Consider the following 25,445-nt stretch of genomic DNA (forward strand, 5'->3'; position numbering starts at 1 on the left):
AGTATTCACTCACCCATCCAAATAATTAAAATCAGGTGCTCCAATCACTTCCATGGCCACAGGTGTATCAAAGCAAGCACCTAGGCATGCAGACTGTATCTACAAACATATGTGAAAGAATGGGTCACTCTCTGCTTAGTGAATTCCCGCATGGTACTGTGATAGGATGCCACCTGTGTAACAAGTCATGAAATTTCCTTGCTTCTAAATGTTCCACAGTTAACTGTCAGTGGTATTAGAACAAAGTGAAAGTGACTGGGAACGACAAAAACTCAGCCGCAAAGTGGTAGGCCACGTAAAATGACGGAGCGGGGTCAGCGGATGCTGAGGCGCATAGTGCACAGAGGTCGCCAACTTTCTGCAGAGTCAATTGCTACAGACCTCCAAACTTCATGTGGCCTAACTGCCATTTAAAACAAGACAAAATTATTGATTTGATTGTGAAACTCATTCTTTTTGCATTTAGAGACATCAAGTTTGATTTATACTGAACTAAATATACATCCAAAGGACCCAAAACAAAGTTTCTGATTTCTCTCAATTTGTTTGTTTTTCTTCATGACCTGCAGGTAATATTTTTAGTTTGAGTCGATTGTGAACTGCGCATTGCACACTGCACAGTCAGAGCACATGTCAAGTCCTGTAGCTCTCTATCAGCATGCTAGCCAAGACGCACCATTTGACATCGTGGATATCGTTTACACAAGTAGCGATGCAGTTGCTGATAATTAAAGTTTTAGTATTCTAGTCCAGGGTTACTCACATATTGACAAGACAATATCTGCCCTCTTTTAGATTAGGCAATCGCCTTAATTTGTTTTAATGTTAAATATGTTGCATATGGTTCATATGTTAAAGCTGAATAAATACATTTAAAGTAATCTGTTAGCCAAGTGTCTTGTAACACCCCTTCTGGACTGTGGCACAAAGACTCTTTTCTGTTGTTGGTGTAATTACGGTTAGTGAATGTGTTTGTGAATAAGATGATGTGTAAGACGGTTGCGGGTTAATTCACATCCTTGTTCTGTGGTTAAATGTGTCGAGTTAACAAAGATGATAAAATGTTGGCACCGTGAGTAAAGGCGTGTTTGCTGGGAGAGATTTCCTGTCAGTGTGTGGTTAAAGAAATGGTGGATCTCTGGCTGAAGTTTGCAAAACTATACTCTGCGTACTCATTGTTAATGAACTGCAGTAGTTTCTTCATATAGTTCATAAGATGGAAAGTACTGATGACTTTTGCAGTGAAGTCAAATATAATGTGAAGAATGTCCTATATCAATGAACATAGTGTAGAAATACTGTGGCTGTTGGGATGGCCTTTCCTTCTGGTCAAGACTGGAACTATATTAAAAGCTAATGGATAGATTGTCATTAAACTTTTTCATGAAGTCTCCAGAGGATAAATCCTAATGACTCTGGTGAGCTCCTCACTTTTCATCCTGTTAGCAGGACAATGCACCCTGCCAAACCACAAACAATGTTCAGGAATAGATGAGGAACATAACAAAAAGCTCAAGCTGAATATGCAACTCTTCCAGAAACACCTACAACACTACTACAAGCATGGCACCTACACCTGCGGCTCAAAGAGTGAAAAGGCATGACTTTGAAAACATTGAGCTTGAGAGAATGAAAGTGGACTTTGAAATCCAGCTATTAGAGCCAGTTTCACAGTCAATGATGACTTTTTTATTACCATCTAAAAATCTGTTACATTTAAATGCATGTAAATCTGTAAAGAAACTCTCATGCATCCAAACATTTACATCAGCCATCTTATTTCTTAACATACTCAATTTCCTGCATAATTCACTTACAAGCTATTGATATTCTTATTTACTTAATCTTCAGATTTGGACTCAGCAGACCAAAGTACAGATTTCCACTGAGTGACCTCACATGTGGCTATGATGCTGGGCTCTGCAATTGGCTTGTTAATATTGTGGTAATTAATTTTTGTGGTTACTGCGACACCCCTACCCTGATCTGTTAATATCATTGAGTTCCATGTGACCCTGATTGTTTATGTAATTGCATGTTTTTTACACTGTGTGAATCTGAGGTTGAATCTGGGGTTGCTGCCCACTGCTGCCCAGAAATATCTGAAAGTCCCATGTTAAGTTCTGCCCCAATTCCATCTATATTGCAGATGGGTGGGATGGATGTTAAAGATAGATAGTTCTAACTATATCTATCACAGCATTAAGTATTTTTGACCATCAGAGCTAGTGGGAGATGTAATAGCAATGTCTCTAAAATGGGGTTGGTCCCAATGTGGAATTTCGTGCAGATAGGGTGTGGTATTCATATTAATAATAGTTTCATAGATTTATATTGCCTTTAAAAGAGGACTTCACAGACTTTATACTATTCAGTTTACTTATACGGAGGAATACTACTCAATCTAAGTCAGTCCCCAACTTTCATCAATATGTAACCTGTCCCACCAGACAGGATAAGACTCGTGATCTTTGCTATAGGTCAGTAAAGAAGGCATATAAATCACTTCCGCTACCTACTCTGGGCCACAGAGACCACAACTGTGTACCTCATGCCCACATACAAAACTGTTCTGAAGAGGGAAAAGGTCTCTATAAAGGACATTAAAAACTGGACAGAAGAGTCTGTGCAGTGTCTACAGGCCTGTTTTGACTGTACTAACTGGGATATGTTTATAGAGGCATGTGGAGGTGACTTAGAGTTAGCTGATGTAACATGTTCTTATGCTGCATTCTATAGAAACATGATCATACCATATAAAAGGGTAAAAAATTACTCAAATAACAAGCCATGGGCAACAAAATCTGTCAAATCCAGCATACAAGCTAAGAAACTTGCCTTCAAACTCGGGACTGCCTCTGAATTGTATACAACCACAAAATATATGAAAATTCAAATTCTAAAGGCAAAACAGGACTATAAAATAACTCTGGAGAATAAAATGGCTGCAAACAACCTGGGCTCAGCCTGGTCAAGTATGAAAGCCATCGCAGGCACTAGTAACTCAAAAAGTATAAGGACTTTAGAGGGTTTTGATGCAGATTCTGACATTGCAAATGCTCTTAATCATTTCATTCCCTGATTTGACACTTATGATTTTAGTAGAGAAATACAGGAGGTCTTTCTCTGGTCTCTACATATATAAACTGGTCCACCCTGAGCCTACCAACTCCCAGGATGAGGAAAACAAGCAATGCCTGCATGGTCTATGCAGCACACCCACTGGTACAAAAGCGCTTCGACAGGCTGTTCAGATTCAGCTCCATTTGTTACATAATGAAAGGAGTCATTTACATACACACCTCCTCTGCACGGTCATAGGAGATATCTGAGAGGGGGGTGTCCATCCCCAAGGTGAAGTTCGGTATGTTCAGCGGTAACATAGCAGTGTTTTGCAATAGCTAGACATGCAAATTGCTTTGTTGTTGGCTGTAAAATTCAACACAAGTGCATATATTCTGTCCCAGCTACAGAAGAACAGAAGAGACAGTGGTTGCGTTTCATTTTTTGACGACAACGTGCCAGCTGCGGTTTGTGTAAATTTGTGTGTGTGCTAACCATTTCACATCAGACTGCTTCAGTAACGAGGGTCAGTACAAAACTGGCTTCGCCTCGACACTGACCCTCATAAAAGGATCAGTCCCAACCATACCGGACCCAGCAACTGCACCCGAGCCACCGGTTTGATAGCATTTACAGTTGCCTACGAGCATGGTTAAGTCAGCTGGAAATTGGCTAACCAGTTAGCTCCACTTCGCTAAGCAACGGCATTTGAAGCAAGTTTATTGTTAATAATATTACGATGGAGCTTGGTTGTCACAATAAAAAGTCTGGAAACGTGCAGACTGGAGACAGAGATGATGCGAACAGTGTCCAAGAATTTGGAGACGGTGTTGGAGACAAACACAGCTGTCGCTAGCTGTAGCCATTAGCTACATCGTGGTAACTGTAACAACACATACGAACAAACTAACGTTATTCAGATACACAAACCATTCTGAAACGTCCTGCTGCAGCCACAGAGTCTGTATTTCTTCAGGAGCCTCTCCTTCTGGGTCCAATTCTGGGTCAAACTGGTGTGGTTAAATGAATCTCTGTGATACATACATATATATATATATATATATATATATATATATATATATATATATATATATATATATATATATATACACACATCCATCATAACATTAGTGCATGTTACGGCTAGCGTTAGCAGCATCGTCTTCCTGCTCCTCTCATTCATTCTTTCATTTTTATATCTGTTATATGTTTGCTTTAGAAATGCGATACACATAACCGTAAGAATCCTTAAATTTGGATCTTCAGAGGAGGTGTGAATGGTGAATTGATGAAAAACTGTATAATATGGGACCTTTAACCAATAGGACACAAAGAGTGTGAGTCACTGGAGTACCGTATTCGGCTCGGAATGATGGCTTTAAGTAACCATTGGAACCTGGTGCAGAATGAAAGAAATACGCAATGGTAACAGGTGTCACAAGTTAACCTAGACGCTGCGCACTCAGTGCCACAGCTGACAGTGGTCTCCACGCTACTCTCGAGCCACATGAACAAATGCCTCAGACTCTTCCACCCATGAGTTGTTTGAGATTACAGACATTCACGACAAAGATATAAGACTGACAGCATGCACTTTTGACACATGCATCTACACAGTCACCTACACTGCCACTGTGTGCTCTGTAGCACTCGTCTAACAGTTGTTTGAAGGTCACAGACTCCAGCATCTCTGTGTGGAATAGTAGTGTCAAAATGAATACACATATACATGACTTGAGCAGATCGATCAATGAGCAGAACAGGACAGCAGGACATGACATCTCCAGATGGGATTCTCAAACCACACTTCCAGCACATCTGGGTCCCTTGCCAGTTAAAATGAACACCAGTAAATTTCATTACTAAACCAGAGCTACATAAATAACAAATGTCAACAACTGCAGCTAACGGTTAGCTGAGCGGGCTTGCTGGTAGCCAACAACATTGCTGTCTAGGAATCATTGCTGCTAGTAAGGCAGAAGTAGTAGACACGAATCGAGCACACTCCTGTAACCAATCATGCTGTTGACTGAGGTTAGGACCTCCTACCTCGTTAACATATGGACACAGAAATACAGAAATAAATAAATGTAGGTGAACAGAAATGTAGAAATACATTATTTATTTATACATTAATTTCAGCTTTTATTTATTTCAGCTTTTATTTATGTATTCCTGTATTTATCTATACATGTATTCATTTATTTATTTATTTGTGCATTTATTTATACACCCCTCACACCGTAAGTCTGATTGACTTGAAATCTGACACACAAGTCCAGCTCCACGTGCTCTACAAAAAAGCCTCTTGGACCATTAAGCTCCGTTTACTTAGATTTTTTGCCAATTAGCATAATGTGAAAAACTGTAAAAGGAATAGAACTTTTGAAAGATTGACTCTATCAATAATAACATCTGATATAGGGCATTGGGGGATGAAAAGACACATTTCTACTATAAATGAGCCAGATTGGTCATAAAACATGGCCGTCATGTACCAATGTATTTTTGCAATGGGCGGAGCTTAGAAATGATTGGCCATAATTCCGACACCCTTTGCCCTATCATCACAAAACTTGGTGGGGAGGTTCACAACTGAACTGGGAATCTGCCCACCAAAGCATGTTGAGCTCAACCTATAGGAGGCATGCTCTAGGGGCAAGTATTAACTAATATCTTGAGTGCCATGTTGATAGGTGAAAGTGGGCGTGGCCTATTCATCATTAACCATCACTGAACTTTTGAAGGATTGACTCTATCAACACCAAATATTCTATACAGCTTCGGGGGATGAAAAGACAAATTTCTACTATAGATGAGCCAGATTGGTCAAAAAATATGGTCGCCAGGGACCCATATATTTTTGCAATGGGCGGGGCTTAGAAATGTTTGGCCATAACTCCCACGCCCTTAGTCCTATCATCAGAAAACCTGGTGGGTAGGCTGACAACGGGACTGGGAATCTGCCAACCAAAGCAAGTTGAGCTCAACCTATAGGGGTCGCTATAAATTCTATTAGCATGTAGCTGAAAAAACAATTTGGAGAAATCCGGGGCTTGTCATGGTTATGTGTTGCACAGATCTTTGCTGAGGCAATTATAAATGAAAGTTTTGACAGCATGTTGGGTGCAAATTCAGGAGGCTCATCTGAAGAACGAAATCTCGAAAGACGATAGATGGATTACATGCAAGGCAACATGCGGTAAGGAACATTTTTCCATCTTTCAACAGGCTCACCAGTTATTATATTAAAAATATCTGTATCTAACCATTGTGCTGTTCCGGCAAAGGGCTCCAGTGTGATCGACCCGGGGGACAATGACAGTAAATTTGAGTTAAACACAGATTTCGCTTATCCTGTGTGAATGCGCCGCATAAAACACAGAAGTGGTGGAATAATTTCTAAATCACTTGAGGTCCCCAGGTAATACTAGTCCCATGCGAAGAGCTACATTTTCCCCGTAGCCAAATACCGGAGTATTGCCAAACATTTTAACTCTGGAATTATTGGATTGTTTTGGTTGGTTGGGGACGATATTGCGTCCCTCACCAACTCAACCACAGCTTCAATCCCTTCGCGGTCCATCTCACATCGTTTTAATAATTCCCTGTCATTTAGTGTCTCCAAAACATTCGGCTGTGACTAGGTCTTAGCGTGTTAGGAGTCCTCTGGACTACTTTTAAGGTCTCCCAGACTTAGGTGCTACTTTTAGGCCTAAAATGTTTTGTGAATAACTTTTATTTTCAAAAAACTAAATTTACGACTGACACGCCCATTATTTTTAGGAGTTGCTCCTAAATTTGCCTGTTAGGAGCAGTGGCGGTCCTAGCTTTCATGTCGCCTGGGTGAACCTCACCTCTAGCTCCCCCCCCCCCCCCCCCCCCCCCCCCCCCACCGAAAAAAATGGACAGAAAAAAACTCAAAATAACTCATTTAATAAAGTAATTGTTGGAAATTTGGCCCAACATACACAGTAACGGCTACAATAAAAGATATATACAATCATAAATACAAGTAGGTACCAACAATCAAAAGAATTAGTATAATAGAATAAAATATAAATAAATTAGTGAATCAAATTTCTAAATTGCACAAATCCTTCATCACACAAGTACAATAACACGTACGAGAGTATAAGAATTTCACTACACTTTGTACAAGAAACACAAAATGAATACCAACCAACTTCTAGATATATTTTCCCCACTAACCAATGACTTCCTGAAGTATTGATGGTGGCAACTTCTTCCCTCACTGTCGTTTCTAGGGAATACAAAGTCAGATGTTACCTGACTTGGTCCCCTGGAAACCAGCTGTGTCTGAATTCTCACAGTCAGAACTGAAGGCCAGTTAGCAGGTCAGTGCACAGGAGCTCATCCTCAAGAGACGATTCTGCTCCAGGCGTTTCTAATGGAGAGCACAAGGGCATTAGTATACACACATTATTCACAGCGTTTATAGTGCAGAACATCACACATGTTAATAACACACAGTGATAATAACATCATAACTGTCTGCAAAATACTTGTGAGAAATTACATAGTCTTCCTGTTAGTGATCAAATGTGCTGTAAGGACAGGAGGAGGAAGTTGGAGAATGACATTTTGCTTGAGGTGTCATAGGAGCCACAGGCACATCCCCCATGTGGGAAGACACAGGTTTTAGATAAGATGACATTTGCTGTCCCATCTGTTACATCAAATAATCACTGTCCTGCGAAGACAGGATACACCCAAATATCAAAGAGTCATTATTATGTAAAGAAAATGTTTTATGACTGTTGTAAATGAAGGTAACCTCCTCTCTGATTCTGTACTTAAAGGATAACAGTTTAGAGTTTGAGAGAGAATGCTTTTCCCTTCTTCTCCACACTGCGTGTTATTAAAGAGATCTGGGCCCGTATTCACAAAGACTTTTATCTTAACGTTAGGAGTACTTCTAAATTGGACTAAAAGTTTTTATGTAGGAGTTGTTTCTTAAAAGTCTAGCTTACAGAATTGATCATTCACTTTACTGAGCAGCACTGGACCTAACGTGATGTTTAACAAACACTATGTGAGCTAGTCATGTTGTGTTACATACACATTATCAGGGTGAAAATAATTAAGATATAATGCTTGCTAGTCAGCTGGCCTGAAAACGGATGCTGTCGTCATCTATTATCATAGCCAGCAGTGTAGCAAGAGGCTAACAAACATACGAGTTATCCTAACTTCTACTAATTGACGTCATTTCATCTCATTACATGCATGGTCACACTTATGAAGAGTATTTGACATGGCTCCATACCTTTATCTTATGCTCGTTTCTCCTTTTCTTCTTTTCTCCTTTTCCAGAACTGGGCATCTGATGGCTGTGTCCTCTTCTTATCCATTTGTTTACTTGACACAATCAACACGCGACCCCTCCCAACATTGTCAACCAAGAGTTAAGTCTAAACCAGTTCACCTCGTTTTATAATATATTTCATTATTTCATCAAACCTCCAAAACAACAGAGCCCCAGACATGACATGGTCAAAAAAAAATAATAAATTGTGGCCACAATACGGCTATAATGTGCACATGAAATACTAATTTGTGGCCACGAAGTAGGTATAATGTGCCCAAGAGCTAATAATAATATCACTCCTGGACAGCTGGGTAAGCAAATTGAGCGTGTCTTCTGTAAGGTCTCAGGTGGAGGCAGGAAGGGCTAGTGATGGGAACGGCAGTTCTTTTTACTGTACTGAATCTCTGGAATCCATTCATTAAAATGATTTGTTCAAAATATTTGTTCACCGATTTGTTCAGTGCTCTCCAACTCCCTGAACTGATAAGCAGCCAAACGATCCGTCATTCAGTTAATAATTCAGCCCTGAGGTTCACGTTCACTTACTGAGGGACGGTGAGTTCAGGGACTATGGTACACAATCATTCGCGGGAGACACAGTGCTGCTCTGAGTGGTATACATGCACTAAAATTATTACATGGTGAAAGTGTCCTCTGTGCACAGTAAAATCACTTAACATGATGCTACACGGATGTTAGCATCACAGCGCTGATTTTAGCAGTACGGTTACTGAACGTGAATCATGAGAATCATGAGTGAGAGACACAGCGCCACTTTCAGCACAGTTTGTGAACGAGAATCACGTCCTCAGCATCAGTTCTCTGCCTGCAGTAGGTTTGCAAATCATGAATGAATCACAGGGTGAACGTGATTCACGTCCTGGCGTCCCTCGTTCGCGAACGACCTGCTGAGGACGTGAATTTTCGTAGCACAAACTTTTGTTTTTCTTACCCACTGCAAAGGCAGACAACAAAGAGGACTGCATTTCATATTTTTAAATGCAATGTATGCCAGCTGTGACTAAATCGTTCTTGCTCCTTCAACAGGAGGTATTACATGACATCCGGGGTGTTTGGAATGCTCACCGTATAAGGCCCTCCAAGAACACCAACATGCCCAGTGGGATACCCTCACCTTTGGGGTGCAGAAGACTGCCTTGTTCCACTGACTGAAGATTTGACCACATGTAAAGACAGCTGCACATTTTTAAGTTCAGACCCATGTGATGTGGACGTGTTTGATTTGTGCACAATAATAATGGAAGAATCAAGCTTGGAGTTCCCATCTACCATGTCTCAGGCACTTGATTTATATTTTCATCTGAGGGAAGTGGTTCGTCCACAGTTATTTGAGGCAATTTAAAGGGAAAAAATCATACAAATAGTGTAGTACATTTGGTACTTTGGTACATGTTTTTGCAGCATAATGTACATATTACGTTTTTACATTTGTGAGATTATTCTGCGTCTTTGTTATAACAAAAATAATCAAAAAAGACTGTATAACTTTTTTTTTTCTGTTTTCAGTATTGATAGCTATTGTTAGCTAGAAAATAAGATAAGTTTGACTCAAATAGTTGGACAAGTTAGACAAAATGAATCTTTTTGGGCTAGTGTTATTATCCTTTAATTAATATTAAGCTTGTCAAACTGTGAGGGCTTCAAAAGTTGTTCATAACAAAGTTTTGGTTGTTACATGTTTCACCTAAATGGTAATACAAAAATGTATCCATCTCTAACAAGGACAATAGCACCTTGGACAGCAACCACACAGACTGACAATGACATTTTGAATCTAATGTTATGATCAATTAGACAAGAAATAGGCTACTGTATAGTATTATTATGATGGTTGTGTATGTTTCCTGAGCGGGTGGAAGAGATTAAAGCAATCCGATATTTGATGAAGAATCAGTGCACGTTTCTAACACTAGAAAGTGAGGTGTAAAATAACTGTGGGTGGTGTCATTATAATGACAAGTGTAAAGATGTATAGAATGTAACCAAGAGGACATCAACATTTTGTACAAACTTGAATGGTTTACTGGTCTTTTTCAAAATACGCCATAGTCATAAATAGAACAGGTGGTATTTTGTACATAATAACAGGATAAGAACATTTTTCAAAATTGTTAGCCATCTTAATACTGATGGTTACAAAATATTGCTTTTTAAACTTCATAAAAGTGTTAACAACTAATCTAAACAACTCACTTCTTTTTAAACACCTTGAACACATCAGTCAAGGCTCACATTCTTGTTTCTACTGGGGTTGCTACAAACAACTGTAATAATTATACAAACATGCTCAATCAGTTGGATTTTGGCATTTGAAGTGGAGCTGTACTTATGCCTAGTCAGTGTATCTGCAGTAGACAAAATGAAAATACACAGCAACCACTTTAAAAGCAGATGAAATAAAATGCCCTACTTAAAAAAGATCCACAACGGACTACATAGTTAAAATAACAAAACCATCCAGTCTAGCAAGTAGCTGTCACATCCTTCATGTTACTGTTTGTATTATTACCTACACCACATCCATTACCCACATTGAGCTTGAGAGAATGTTGTTAAATTCGCTGCGAAAGTCTGGATAGCTGTAGTAACCAATGGGCAGCTTTAGCACACATCCACATGTGTGGGACTGTGGTCTGCAGAGGAAATCTGTGGTTTCTATGAACTCAATTAGTATGGCTTTATCCAAGAGGTCAGATCCTGTACAGAAGCGCAGGAAAAGCTGAAGATGGTTGCAATCAATTTCCCCAATGTACCTTTTCAGGTAACGAGAAACTGTTGACTGGGCTGCTGTCATGTCCTCTGGAAAGTTTAGAAGCCCCTTCACTGTTTTTGCAGTTGTTTTTTTTGTGCAATGAAATGATGCAGTGCTTCTTGTGGCTACAGCTACAGAACCCACAACAGGACGCCAGCACTTAATTACATACATTGGGGCCTGAACGATTACTTTGTGTCCAATCTGTGCCAAAACAGGGAGCAGTGTGTCCTTGGTAGGAACTTGCTTGCATTCATGTACATCGAGTACATCCAGCAATTCATCCGTGTCCACTGAATTAAAGTCCTCCAAAGCCTTCAGAAGGACAGATCTTTCTTCTTGTGATACGTACAGCAAAAGGGAATCCTTGAAACTACTGGTTGTCGAGCCATACAGCACCTCTTCCAGAAATGGTATTGCAAGTTTCACTGGGAAGTAACCGGCCTGTTTCCACCCTACTACAAATACTCTAGCTACAGCCTGCCATTCTTCACACTGAAAGTCATGCCTGATGAAGGGAACTTTCACCTCAATTCCCAGTGTGCAGCTGTTATAGAAATCCATCCAAAATTCTGTAAGGCAGTCTCGCAAAATACCACTTCCTTCCCCCTGTTCAAGCTCTCCATTTGGTAGATGCATTTTGATGTTGACCTCAGATGCAATAATTTTTGGGTCCTTGAAGGCACTGATCAAGTCAGTGAGACAGTGACCTCTTCTTACAATCAGCGTTACAGGACAAGATTGTGGTTCAGGAAGTGCTTGGGCTGGAACATCGGCCTCCCCTGCAAGCACCGGCGACTGATCCACTGTTTGATGAGCTGCATCATCCTCTTTTTCTAGAAAGAGTGTTTCAAGGTTTGTTTCATCCACAGTTACTTCCAGGTGGTCATCCTCCATGCATCAGAATCTTCACTTTCGGCCAGAGTTAGCAGACCATCCCATGGTAATGTGTCGTTGAGTTCCAAATATCCGCTGGAGGCTCCATTATTATTTCCAGAGTGGTTTGGTGATTCAGAATTTCTGTTTTCCACCAACAGATCCTCAACGGCCTGATTCTGTTCATTGTCAGTGAGATCTACCACTGAGGGCTGACTTATTGCATAAACACCCTCCACGCCCGAGGGCTGATGTCCTGTTTTCTTGGTGGTGCACAGATAAAGTCGCAGAATTTTTTTATTTATTTATTTTTTTTGAATGGCCATTTGGGAAAAAAAGATTTTCAGCCATAACTTTGATATTTTCCACTGTTTTATCTTTATCTTAAGCCTTGTTCCTCCACCACTTACAGACTTCACCTGTTTGTACCTTTCCTCTTCCTCATCATAATCCATCCAGCCAACCTCAATTCATCTCACGTTCTGTTTGGCATTGGTATTTCCTGCCCACTTAGATGATCTCTATTTTGGAGGCATCCCCTCAGCTCCAGACAGTCTTTGTCGTAGTCTTGAAAGTATGGATTATTTCCTGGATGGTGATTTTTGTGACAGTACTGCTTGTCTGCAGAAGGCCACAGTGGAGATTCTATCTCTAACTTTAGGGATGTACTTTGCCAGGTCACTGTCTGTTATTAACGGAATGACAGTTTCATCTGAAAAAATAAAAGATACTCCAAGTCAATAAAAAAATAAATTCATAAATACAAATGCATAGTATAAAATGCCAATGGATATTTAAAGAAGTGGTATAAGGGTATAGTTATTCACATCATTAGTTTTTCATTTTATATAACCTACTTTTGATAACATTAGCTTTTGATAATGATGCAGATATTTTTCCAACTTGAGATGACCGAGAATTATTTTGAAACACAGTTGATTTCCTTTTTACAAGACGTATTTGATTACATGAAAAATTAAAACATTTAACATTTTTAGAGTGTGCATCTGAATTTGTGCATCAAGTCTATCTGTTCTGGTGTGACCATGTTTCACACAAACTTTCAGTCAATATAAATCTTCTGTTTGGAAAATATACACACACACACACACACACACACACACACACACACACACACACACCTGGCAAGCAAAGACAGCAGCTGCAGTGGCTTACATTTTCATCTTCAAGTTGCTGGATCACATCTTCAAGTTTGCGATCCATCAAAAATTCTCGCAGCCGAGTATCCATAGTCTACCTTTAAACCACAGGATAACAAAATTAATTAACAAGAAGCTTTAACAAAAGTAGCTTCTCCGTATTTTTAGATCTATAATTCCAAATCACCTATTGAGAACATGAACATGAATGCAAACGAAAATAATATATAATTATTTATTTATTTATTTTTATTTTGCTGGCGCTCATGCCGCCCCTCCACGAATGAAAAACCGCCCCTGGTTAGAAGCTACTTTTAGCCTTAAGATTCTTTGTGAATACGGCCCTGTTCTTTAACAGTGATGTGCCCAGAGTTACAACATCTGTCACTAACAAACAGCCAGCTCTCCTTCTTTCCTCTTACCGCTCTCAGCCGTCCTGTCTGCTCGCCACATTTTAAAGCCATCCAGAAAAGCGTCCATGTCTGGGGTCAGCGCTATTAGCCACATCTCAGTGAGCACCATGATGCTGCACTCACGGTAGTCCCTCTGACGCTGGGTCAGTGCTGTTAGTTCGTCCATCTTACTGGGAAGAGATCTCACATTCCAAATGATGACAGACAGACAGGCTGCATACAGGCTGCCCTGACAGGCGGAACAGTGAAAAAAGCAGTAATAAGACTAGAGCGACAAAAGCAAGTCTGGTCTAGCTCCAAAGATAAGTAATTTAAAACAGTCAAAAAGTACAAAATACATATAAAAATAGGAAAAAGCTCAAAAATGAGAAAGAACTGCTGTAACAGGCTGCCACTCACGCAGCGCTACTTTAGAGAGAGAGGGAAAGAGATAGGAAGCTCTCATTCTATATCTCCACCACCCTTCCTGAAACCAGCATAGGAGAGACAGTAACGTATGACGCTAGAATAAAGTAGGGCAATCCCCTGCATGACAAGAGAAAGAAACAGGAAAAGAAATGGAGAGAGAGAAAGGATGGTGATTTGGTGGGAGGACGTGTGGAGATAAATGTGCTCAGTGTCTGCTAGCTTGTGGGATGGGGTTTCCACAGCTATGTATGGCATTGCTGACTAACACTCACTGCCTTAGTAGGGAGAATGGATGGGAAAATGGGAAGGTCAGAGCAGTAAGCCCTGCTTTACTCAACAGTAGTGTTGTGTCGGTCGCGAACGTGTCGGTCGCGAACGTGTCGTTCAAACGAATAAAACTTTTCAGTGAACGAAGTAAACGGGATCACTTCATGGACTGATTCGTTCCTTTCTCAGTTGAGTTGAGCTCAGCCGCGAGCATGCTGGCCGGGAGTGGAACTGCTGCGACTCACTCAGAGGACTGTCAGGACGTGATTCTCGTTGAGGTACTGTGCTGAAAATGGCGCTGTGTCACTCAGCCAGGGCAGAGGAGATGATTCACATTCAGTAACCATACTGCTAAAATTAGCGCTGTGTTGCTAACATCCGTGTAGCATCATCTTAAGTGATTTTACTGCACAGTAAAAGTCACTCACGTTCGCGAACGTGATTCTCAGCAGCTGCCGTTGCGAACGTGATTCACGTCCTCAGCAGGTCGTTCACGAACGAGGGATGCCAGGACGTGAATCACGTCCGCCCAGTGATTCATTCATGATTTGCAAACCTACTGCAGGCAGAGAACTGACGCTGAGGACGTGATTCTCGTTCATGTACTGTGCTGAAAGTGGCGCTGTGTCACTCACTCATGATGCTCATGATTCACGTTCAGTAACCGTACTGCTAAAATTAGCGCTGTGATGCTAACATCCGTGTAGCATCATGTTAAGTGATTTTACTGTGCACAGAGGACACTTTCACTGTGTAGTAATTTTAGTGCATGTATACCATTCAGAGCAGCGCTGCGTCTCCTGCGAATGATTGTGTACTATAGTCCCTGAACTCACCGTCCCTCAGTAAGTGAACGTGAACCTCAGGGCTGAATTATTAACTGAATGACAGATCGTTTGGCTGTTTATCAGTTCAGGGAATTGGAGAGCACTGAACGATGCGGTGAACTAATCTTTTGAACAAATCATTTTAATGAACGGATTCTAGAGATTCAGTACAGTAAAAAGAACTGCCGTTCCCATCACTACTCAACAGGAAGTACAGGATAGCAACTGACCTCAGCCTGACACACACACACACACACACACACACACACACACACACACACACACACACACACACACACACATACCCATACACGTACACATCTTGGCTATAAAAACAAGTTAAAACTACCACATCTTTTTGTTTTGCAATCATTCTAAGCACATACACATACACACACAAAGGACTGGTCTGACAGCAGCTGAATCAACTTTCCATTCCCTATTTATTTTTGTTTCCTTTCCACATAAATGGAAACCTGACTCAGGTACAGCTGCTTTCAGGCTGGGTCTTGTAACACTCACAATTTACAATGCTTTAAGTTTAGACTTTTATCAGTCCAAAACCTATTCACCATAACAGAAGGGCAGGTTATCATTTGAGAAATGTCTAGTACCTGGACACATTTGAGCTGACTGACCATTAACTGGAATTCTCTACAGGTTCCCAACTGTGGGTTTGGGTACCAAATTGGTACTTTCAAGGGTATCAACTGAAGTATGTCAGTATATCAAGTAGTGATTCATGCGAATGTGCAAACAGATTTGAAACAGTGCTCTTTGATTCACACTCAGCATGCACAGATTTTGCCCTCTTCTCTTTGATCAGCTGGAGGCAGCATTGATACAAGCAACCAAGCACAGCTACTGCCAGTCTTATCTTTCTAAATGGACTTTGCCTTTGACAGTGATCAATAAACAACAAAGATGATGACAACAACTCTGTTTGACTGTATATGAGCAAAATGCTCTCTTTGAGTGAAGGAGGAGGAGCGCTGCTGTGCTTCTGTGTGCGTAATGTGGTGCACAGACTAGTCCTCTGATCGGACTAGACAGGACATACAGACTGTCTATCTGCTATATAGCGGGCTCAGTATTCATATAGTAAGATGCACCTTCATAGGCAGGTTCACAATGCCTGTGCGACAGTGCTTTAATGATTAGAGAGGCTGTGTTCAGTCATTTTTCCTTTCCATGCATGTATAGTACTGTTACTGTAGCAAACATAACGGTTCATTTAAGTGGAGCATTTCTTACCAAGTAAACTGTTTCAAGACTTCAGTATCCTTTATGGCTCAACAACATGTAAAAACAGTATAAGAATCAAACACTTTGATGTTATAAAATGTAGTAAGTAGTACCCCTCGAACCGTTTCCTTCCCGGGACAGCGACAAAGTCAAATAAAAGTACATTTTGTTTCTTAACATGCTTTGCGTGTGTGTCTACAAACAGCCATAGTCTATAAATTTCACTAATGTGTTGTCACAAGTTAGACTGTCAATATAAAAAATAACAGCTTAAATCCCTGAGGAGCTACATGAGCTTTAGTGACAGTTGCGTCCAAAAGTATGCAGTTACCTATAGTTCCCACAAGGGGGGATTTAGATGTCAGCATATCATGCCAACTGAAAATTAACAAAGAGAGAAATCATTTTTCGATAAACTCAACAATAACAATAATAAATAAAAACAATAAAAAAGACAGTATTTAAGACAATAGACTATATCACTGAACCTTCAATGTGACAAGCTGCTCAATGCAACATCCTGTTTCCCACTTGTCTGTCCCTATTGGTCTGACTAAGTAATTGCTGCTGATTGCCACCCTTTCCTCCACAACCTATGCCCCAGACAATCTGTCTGTCTGTCTGTCTGTCCATCTGTAATTATTCCACTTCCCTCCATCTGCTGATTAATATTTCAGTCTTCCTCTGCTCCAATTAAATAATTAACAGTGCCCAGATACATCAGATTGTAACTCAGCGAAGACATCCAGCACTGGTCCTCGAATCATCTTCAAATGGCCCGATGAGTCCCTCACATCCTGCTTCCACGCAAAATGATCTAAATACATTATCCAGCATTTCTGAGTAATTATAGAGTGAAAAAAAAATCTATTTAACTTGAAACCATATCTTCAACAGAAACAAAACTTGAAACTATTCCTGATATATTTTAATTAAAAACTAGCAAATCAACAAATATTTAAACACTGATTTAAATAACTTTTCCTTATGTATTTCACTACTGAATATGTAACCTTAAATGCAATGCTATTTTAGCATGTTTCAACCATGTTCTACACTAAGAAAGATCAGTTTATCACTTAAAAGAAGGTAAAGAATAGTCTGTCGATGCACAAACCACATTGGAAATGAAACACTGGGTACATTCATAAATCCAATCTGATGCTCTGTAATAAATGAGACCATAGCTATTCAAAGTAGTAGAGTGTGCGCTTTCTGTATGAATTAATGAACAAGTCAACGGCCTTAATATTGATGAATATAAAACGTTATCGATATGTACTATGGATAATGACAATGTTAGAAATGATGAGACATACTACTCAAACAATATGCTTGAATATGTTTTTAGAAACAAAGCCTTCTAGCTAGCAATTAGCTAACAGCTCACGCTTGTGTTGAATTACTTAAGTTTATTCTCCCATTTGTCCGCGGTTGCTACTTGTGTTCATGTTTCATGACTGTTCATTGTTTACTGTTCTTGGCTCGCTGCTGTGTGCAGTCTATTCCAACAGCGCTTCGGATGTACAGTCCATTCTGTGGCACAGTGAGCTCTGGTGTTCAGAATGACATTCACAAACAAATCCCTTAGTTTCTAATTTAGAATAATTGTAAACCACCAGTACAACTCTCCATCAGGAAGTGTTCTCTCTGTCATCATGGTGCATACTGCTACTGGCATACAATACACTGTTTAGTGTAATATTTTGTTATATTATTTTGTTACAGTTCTCATTTTTCATGAACTAAAATTACTGATATATCTATCTGATTTAATTATAATTTTTGAGTTGTCTTTCTTTTCGTTGGAGTCAAACTGTATTGGAACTAGACTGTATTGGGTTAGTGGAGAAAACAAAACAGACCAGAGTCTTTCACAAGCAGGCACCCACAACAAAATTTCTTTGAGTTGTGATCCATTTGTTGTTGCAGTGCGGCAGGTTTTTGGAGACGTATATATAATTGCTACTAGCTATTTGCTTTCTGATTGTATATCGATTGTCAGACCCTTTTTGCTAGACTGTATCATTTTTACGGTATATACACAACATTTTAAAAAATCATAATGTCAATTTTCTCCAATATTGTGCATCCCTACTCACAACAAAAGACTTCTCCTCCTAAACTGAAAACAGTCTTAGCAGTAGTAAACACATTTGTACAATCCAAGGGGTCAATCAGGCATCCTTCCTGGCCAAAAAAGCCTTTAGAAAACCCTCCTCAGACCCAAATGAAACTAAACTATCTATACTTAATGCTGCAGTGTCTGCAGAGTCTGGGTCTGGTCACACTATCACGATCTGACACTGTGCCTACAATTTCCATTCCCTTATATTAAGAGGCATTCTCTCAACAGTGACATGCTAATTTAGGGACAACAAAGGGTCTTAGAGCAAAGATGTTTGTGTGGATATATTGACTATCAACACACATATCTCCCTATGTGCTAATGGGGAATAAGTTCTGTCCGACTATTGATTGCCCTCTGTGGAGCATGTTTTAAGCCATATACAAGATTATGTTTCTCCCTACCTAGATTGCTGTTAAACTGCAGACAGTACAGAGAGGTTTCTTCTTATGTGAAACTACACACATTGGAAAACAGAAAATGAAATTCAATTTCCAAAGTTTTCCAAATTTTTCAAAGTTTTGGTCCGAAACTGACTGACTGCTATACTGGTGAAAACCCAACGCAGGAAACGTTGGGTTTTCATCAGTGGTAACTTTACAATAGTTTTGAAACAACTGAAAGTGAACACTGTTAAACCATAGGTCTACCAACTACCTTTTTCTGGAAAGGTGATGGGAACCAGATCGCTTCGAGTTATGGTGGGCAGCCAGCAGATGCAGCATCAGTTCTGGTTGGCCAACATCCAGGACCCCTGCATCATCGACCTCGACCTCCTGGACAAGTGGGCTGTGGTGGATGGGTTCAGAGCAACACTCTGAAACCATGGTCCCTCACAAGTCCAGCGACCTTGAGACCCGAACCCAAGCGCCAGAGCCGCCGGTGAGGACCGCGTCAGCTAAGAGGGCAACACCGCCACAGCCTCCAGTGGCAGCAAAACCGCCACTCACACCCCAGCCTCAGACCATAGAAATCGAGGGGGCCATCAACGACCTCTTCGAGAGGAGTTGTCAGGTTTTGAACAGGGAGCTGCAGCACCAGCTTAAGGACTTACTGCAGACTTTCAGTGACGTTTTAGCTGTCAAGGACGAGGACTGCACCCACACTAATCTGGCTCTCCATGATATAGACACAGGAGAGGCCCGCCCTATCCGCCTCCACCCACAATGCCTTTCCCTTGCCAAGCAGGTGGTTGCCTAGCAGAAAGTCAAAGACATGCTTCGGGCTGGTATCACTGAGCCCTCAAACGGCCCATGGGCGCCCTCAGCAGTCCTGGTCCATAAGAAGGATGGCACCTGGCGTTTTAGTGTGGACTATAGGCATCTAAATGATGCCATTCGCAAGGACTCTTACCCTCTGCCATGAATTGATGATGGACTACATTGCTGGCTCCTCCTGATTTAGCTCCCTCGACCTACACAGTGGTTATTGGCAGCTGAAGCTGACACCAGAGTCCCACCCTTACAGCCTTCTCAATTGGCCAGGGGCTGTGGCAGTTTAAGGTGATACCATTTTGACTGTGCAATGCCCCTGCAACCTTTGAACACCTAATGGAGAGGGTCCTGGCTGACATACCCCACAACCGCTGTGTGGTGTACCTTGATAACCTCCTAGCCCATGCTACAGGCTTCCAGGGGGTGCTCCAGAACCTACATGATGTCCTCCAAGCCATCCACCGAGCTAGACTTCATCTCAACCCCCAACCCCTACCTTCAGTGGAGGCTGATGGAGAGATCAACCCCCTGGAATGGTGGAGGCAGCACATGGCCAATTTTCCACAAGTGGCAAGCCTGGCAAAGAAATACTTGTGCATTCAAGCCACAAGTGCCCCATCAGAGCGTGATTTTAGCACAAGTGGTAACATTATCACTTGCCGCAGATCAGCACTGAAACCAGAGAGAGTTGATCAGCTGGTGTTTCTTGCACGCAACCTGTAATTGCTGGATATACGCAATTGCCAGACCATTGCACACTAGTGACAGTATCCTTCAGAACATTTAGGAGATGCTGTGATTTTATGTTGCACTAACTGTTGTTATGCACCTGTTCCCTTATGTAAAACTTGAAAATACTTTTTCTCATTTGTTATTTTTATTTCTTGTTGGAGCTCTGTTTACATTTGCACACACTTAAGCACACCTTAAGTTAAAGCTGGATTTCAATGTTTACCAGACATTTGCACATTCTTTGTGGTTTATTATTTATCATGTTATTATATTTTCTTTAAAACAATGTTATGCTGCTGTGAGCAAATAAAAATAAAAGAGGACAATGATCAAATGTGACAGTATTATTATTTTACGCCGGTAATTGAATTTACATGGAAAAAAAAACATACCGCGATATATACCATTACCGTGATATGAAATTACTCATATTGTGATATAAGATTTTGCTCATACCGCCCAACCCTACTGTCCACCATTACCGGCTCCTTAGCCCTCTCGATGTCCCCCAGCTTTCTGGTACCCCTGACCTCTGTTTCAAGTTCCTGGACTTCCTCCAGGAAAAGGTGGCTACCATTCACCAGCAACACCTGGCATCTGCCACCACCCTACCACATGCACCTCTGACACAGATAGCTGATCCTCCCACTGTTTGCTTGCCCCAGTGCTCTCTATCCTCCTTCTCTCCTGAGGACTCTATTTCTAATACTCACTTATATTTCTGCACCAAACCATCCACCCAGCTACACTCACAGTCACTTGTCAACTGCCTACATGGTTTAAAACTCTGTATGACTTCAAATCTACTGAAACTTAACACCAATAAAACTGAGCTCATGGTTGTGGCCTCCAAGGCACTGCTCCAAAAGGTTGGAGATCTTCTCCTGGACGTGAACGGCTGTGCTATCTCCCAATCCACGGAAGTCCATAAGCTGGGTGTCATCCTTGATTCCACACTATCTTTGCTATCAGCTGTTAGCCTCAACGATCAGCTGTTAGCATAGCAACGCTAACGTATAAACAGACGTACTTGATGCTCTGTGGGCTGTCCATCGTTGCTCTGCTGGTCCTCCCTCTACCACAACCTCTGGGCTGTTCACCGACTGGCTCTGTTGTCGCTGTCCTGTGGTCTCCCCTGGCTTGCGGCAATGTTGGATGGTCACTGCTCCACCAGTGCTGGTGGGGTCTTCGGGCGTTTAGCTCCTGGACTTCTGCTGTCGCCTCGCCCCTCCAGACAGGGCTATCGGAATGTTAGTTTTTGGGAAAAAAGTCCCCAGTGCATAACATGACGCTGTAATTACACAGGCTGGCCAGGACAACTAGTTTAACAAAACCAACACGAGAAAACCGGCATCATGGCCTTGATCTCGACAATGAGGCCTGCTGCCTTCTTTGTGGAGAAATTTATGATCAAGCCAACTGCGTCAAACAGTCCTCCTCTTCTTCATTGGTTTTATCAGCAGCCTAAAAACCATACCGCCATCCATTGTATCAGAATATATAACATCATGCTATATTCACTGACAGTCGCGCAGTTTTGAGTGAGTGAGAATGGGACACGCAGCTTCAAGAATAGTAAATCAATATGCGATGGCCAATGTTGATATTGTGGCTGACCGCCACAAATAAACGAATGTGCGGGAAACAGTGACAGCAGAGTTACTTGCCATCTCGCGCAAAAGACTCAAGATTCACTTGTTTAGACTTTACTTCAACCCAGCATTGCATGAGTCACTGACTCAAATGATGCACTTCTTCTGAATGACATCACCCAGAAGAAGTTAAAAGGCCATGCTACAAGGCAAATTTGATCAACACAGCTTTCTACAATCACTACAATTGATATTTCAAGTTGCTCAAGCTTTGGTAACATTTTCAGGAGACCTCAAATACATTCAATATAGACACAAGCGGCAATCTGTGGGTTCTAACCTCTTTCGCCCCAAACTGGCCACTCTGACCCTCATCCCCCGCAGTTGATGACATCGGCCGCAGTGTTCCTCAAAGATCTGGGCAACACATACCCATGATAAGCCCCAAAATTCTCAATATTCAGGTATACGCCTGTTGCTCTGGGTGCGAGAGGGGTGTATGTTTTTTCACATACAGCAGCGTGTGCCTGTAATCTGCCCCTAAGGAATGCGCTCAAAGTGTTTTGATGGGCTTATTCCTAGTCCCCTTCTGAAGATATGAAGATATCAACCGAGTTTCGGGACAGTTGGAAAAATGGTTAATGATTTGGGGCCAATATTTGCCAAGCCCCGCCCTTTGAGAAGACATTTTGCTTTTTTCACATCATGCAAATTAGCAAAAAATCTGTAAATGTGGCTTTCATGGTGCAAGAGGCTTTTTTGACTATCAGGAGGACGTGTATGAAAAATTTCAACTTAATAGCACTTATGGCTTGTCAGGGAGAGCCTTTCGAAGTTTACACCCTATGTTATAGCGCCCACATCTGATGGATTGGGATCAAATTTTTGGAGCAGCATTTGGACGTCATTTATACTCAATGTACATTTCATGTCCATTTCAATGTATTTCATGTCTCTGGGTCCTTCCAGCCTGCCATAAATTATCAAAACACAATGATGGTTAATGACAAATAGGCCACACCCACTTTCACCTGTCAACACAGCACTCAAGATATTAGTTAATACTTGCCCCTAGAGCATGCATACCAAATTTGGTGAAATTCTGTCCGATGGTCTTTGAGATGTGCATGTGTAGCATTTATAACGCCCCCTATAGGTTGAGCTCAACATGTTTTGGTAAGCAGATTCCCAGTCCTGTTGTGAACCTACCCACCAAGTTTTGTGATGATAGGGCAAAATGTGTGGGAGTTATGGCCAATCATTTCTAAGCCCCGCTCATTGCAAAAATACATTGGTCCGTGGCGGCCATATTTTTTTACCAATCTGGCTCATTTATAGAAGAAATATGTCTTTTCATCCACCTAAAGCGTATACCAAATTTGGTGTTTATAGAGTCAATCTTTCAAAACTTCTATTCACTTTACTGTTTTTCACGTTATGCAAATTAGTACAAAGTCTAGGTAGGTGGAGTTTCATGGTCCAAAAGGTTTTTTTTGGTGCACATGGAGCTGGACTTGTGGGCACGTCATTTCCAATCATTGGGCCAAGTTTCAAGTCTCTGGCCCATTCCAGCTCAAGGGAATTAGAGCTCAAGCTGCAGACAACAAATAATAATAATAATAACTAGAACTGCAAGCAGTTATGAACGGGGGCCAAGCCCCCCCACATGACTCTATTGGAAATACATGAATATGATGTTTATGAAGTCAAAAACTCGTTTAGATCTGTTATAGATCCACCTATAGGCCAATTTCCACCACATTTGGCACAGAGCCTCTGGATGACTTCAGGAACAACTGACCGGTCATTTAGTTTGACCGAAATATGAACTAATATGATTTTTTTAGCTAGCAAAAAAGATTGTTTGGTGATAACTAGCAGATTTTTTGGAGTGCCAAAATTCTTTTGACAACTGGGGGTTAGAACCCTAATGATGAACCGGCACAAACTCAGTAGGGTTCTACCCCTTCGGGGTTAAAACCCTGGTAATAAACCGGCACAACCTCAATAGGGTTCTACCCCTTCGGGGTTAAAAGCCTGATAAAAAACTGGCACAAACTCAATAGGGTTCTACCCCTTTGGGGTTATTAAACCAATCTATGCATTCTACTCATTCCATCACAGAAAAATTATAGTTGGAGAAATCATTTGAAGTCAGGACTGCCATGATATATATGTTCTTTACAAGAGAATATAAACTTTGACCATGACTATAGGCAAGGTCATCACAATCAGTAGATTTACAGAAGTGCGTCAATGTGCCTCTGATATCAGCCTTTTTGTTGCAAGGCTCCAAGCAAGATCAGCGCAAACATTTTGTAGCGTGAAGTTGGCATTATTTAACATCACCTGCAGCTTATGCTCAAACAAATTTTGTAATTGAAGAATGATATATTTATATCTATGAATACAGTATTACTAATTTCTAACAGAACCTAAAAGTATTGCAATAATAGTCCGCCAAGAGTCTATCATATGGCCAGGCAATGTAAGATGTTAAGAGAAGAAATAATACATTATTCACAAATATTAAAATACTTCTGTTCAGTCCAATACACACAGGCTTTTGGTTGACGAGTAGAATATGATGGCTGCTTGATTTTATAATTAAATTTATTATCACAACTTGACAACCTGACTGGTTGTGAAGAAGCCAACAGTTTATCCAGGTCATTTTAGTTTGGCTTAACAGATGGTTTGCTTAAAAGTCTGTTGCATCCTGTGACCTCATATGCACAAGTCCTTCTGACTTATTTCAGCAGGTGTTAACTTTCAACATCTTAGGGATTACTCTGGTGATTATAATGCTACCTTAACTGAAAGAAGCTCTTTAAGTGGTTAAAGCTACAAAGATAAAAAAAAAAAAATAAAAAAAAAAGTGCTAATAAACTTGCTCTCTTTGAAGAAAATTACTCACTGGCTTCTCAAACTTCAGACTGTTTATCCCAAAGCAGTTATGACAATGCTTATACAAATCTTTAACAACTTAATCCTTTCTAGAAGTAGACATCCCCCAAGAACTGTGTACTAGTGACACGATAAAAATCCTCTTTAATGGCGCTGAGACCACCATTCAACATCCTACCCTTCTGAAACAAAAAAAATTAACAAGACAGTCAAAGAATGCTCAACTCACCATTCCCAGTCATGTTTCATCGTAATAATCAAGCCATGGTAATCAGGACAACACAGATTGGTCCACATATTTCTCCTCACTCAGTCAGCATAAAGGTCAGTCCTCTTGAAGCTTCATTATGGTTCAAATATCAGCACTCTTAAACAACCCCCACCCAACAGCAGGGGATTATTACTGGAGCTGTCCCCTCCAAGTCTGTGTGTGTGTGTGTGTGTGTGTGTGTGTGTGTGTGTGTGTGTGTGTGTGTGTGTGTGTGTGTGTGTGTGTGGGTGTGGGTGC

At 40.9% G+C, this 25,445-nt stretch overlaps 2 protein-coding genes across 3 annotated transcripts in view; both read right to left on the bottom strand.

Annotated features, from left to right (window-relative positions):
* Positions 1 to 25,445, bottom strand: part of LOC119028957 (cadherin-2-like) — a 114,501-nt gene that overhangs the window by 80,623 nt on the left and 8,433 nt on the right. The window lies entirely within an intron of this gene.
* LOC119028958 lies at positions 10,438 to 25,424 on the bottom strand. The gene is made up of 4 exons (XM_037115438.1): positions 25,167 to 25,424; positions 13,627 to 13,846; positions 13,221 to 13,302; positions 10,438 to 12,756 (listed from the first exon to the last, which is right to left on the bottom strand). Exon 4 carries the CDS (start codon positions 12,063 to 12,065, stop codon positions 10,926 to 10,928), a length of 1,140 nt encoding a protein of 379 aa, XP_036971333.1. The 5' UTR covers positions 12,066 to 12,756; positions 13,221 to 13,302; positions 13,627 to 13,846; positions 25,167 to 25,424; the 3' UTR covers positions 10,438 to 10,925.

This window comes from Acanthopagrus latus, chromosome 11, assembly GCF_904848185.1.
Source record: "Acanthopagrus latus isolate v.2019 chromosome 11, fAcaLat1.1, whole genome shotgun sequence".
Classification (NCBI taxonomy): domain Eukaryota; kingdom Metazoa; phylum Chordata; class Actinopteri; order Spariformes; family Sparidae; genus Acanthopagrus; species Acanthopagrus latus.

Bases quoted from the DNA above. Each gene is read 5' to 3' on its own strand.
- LOC119028958 (XM_037115438.1), bottom strand. From the start codon at position 12,065: ATGGAGGATGACCACCTGGAAGTAACTGTGGATGAAACAAACCTTGAA.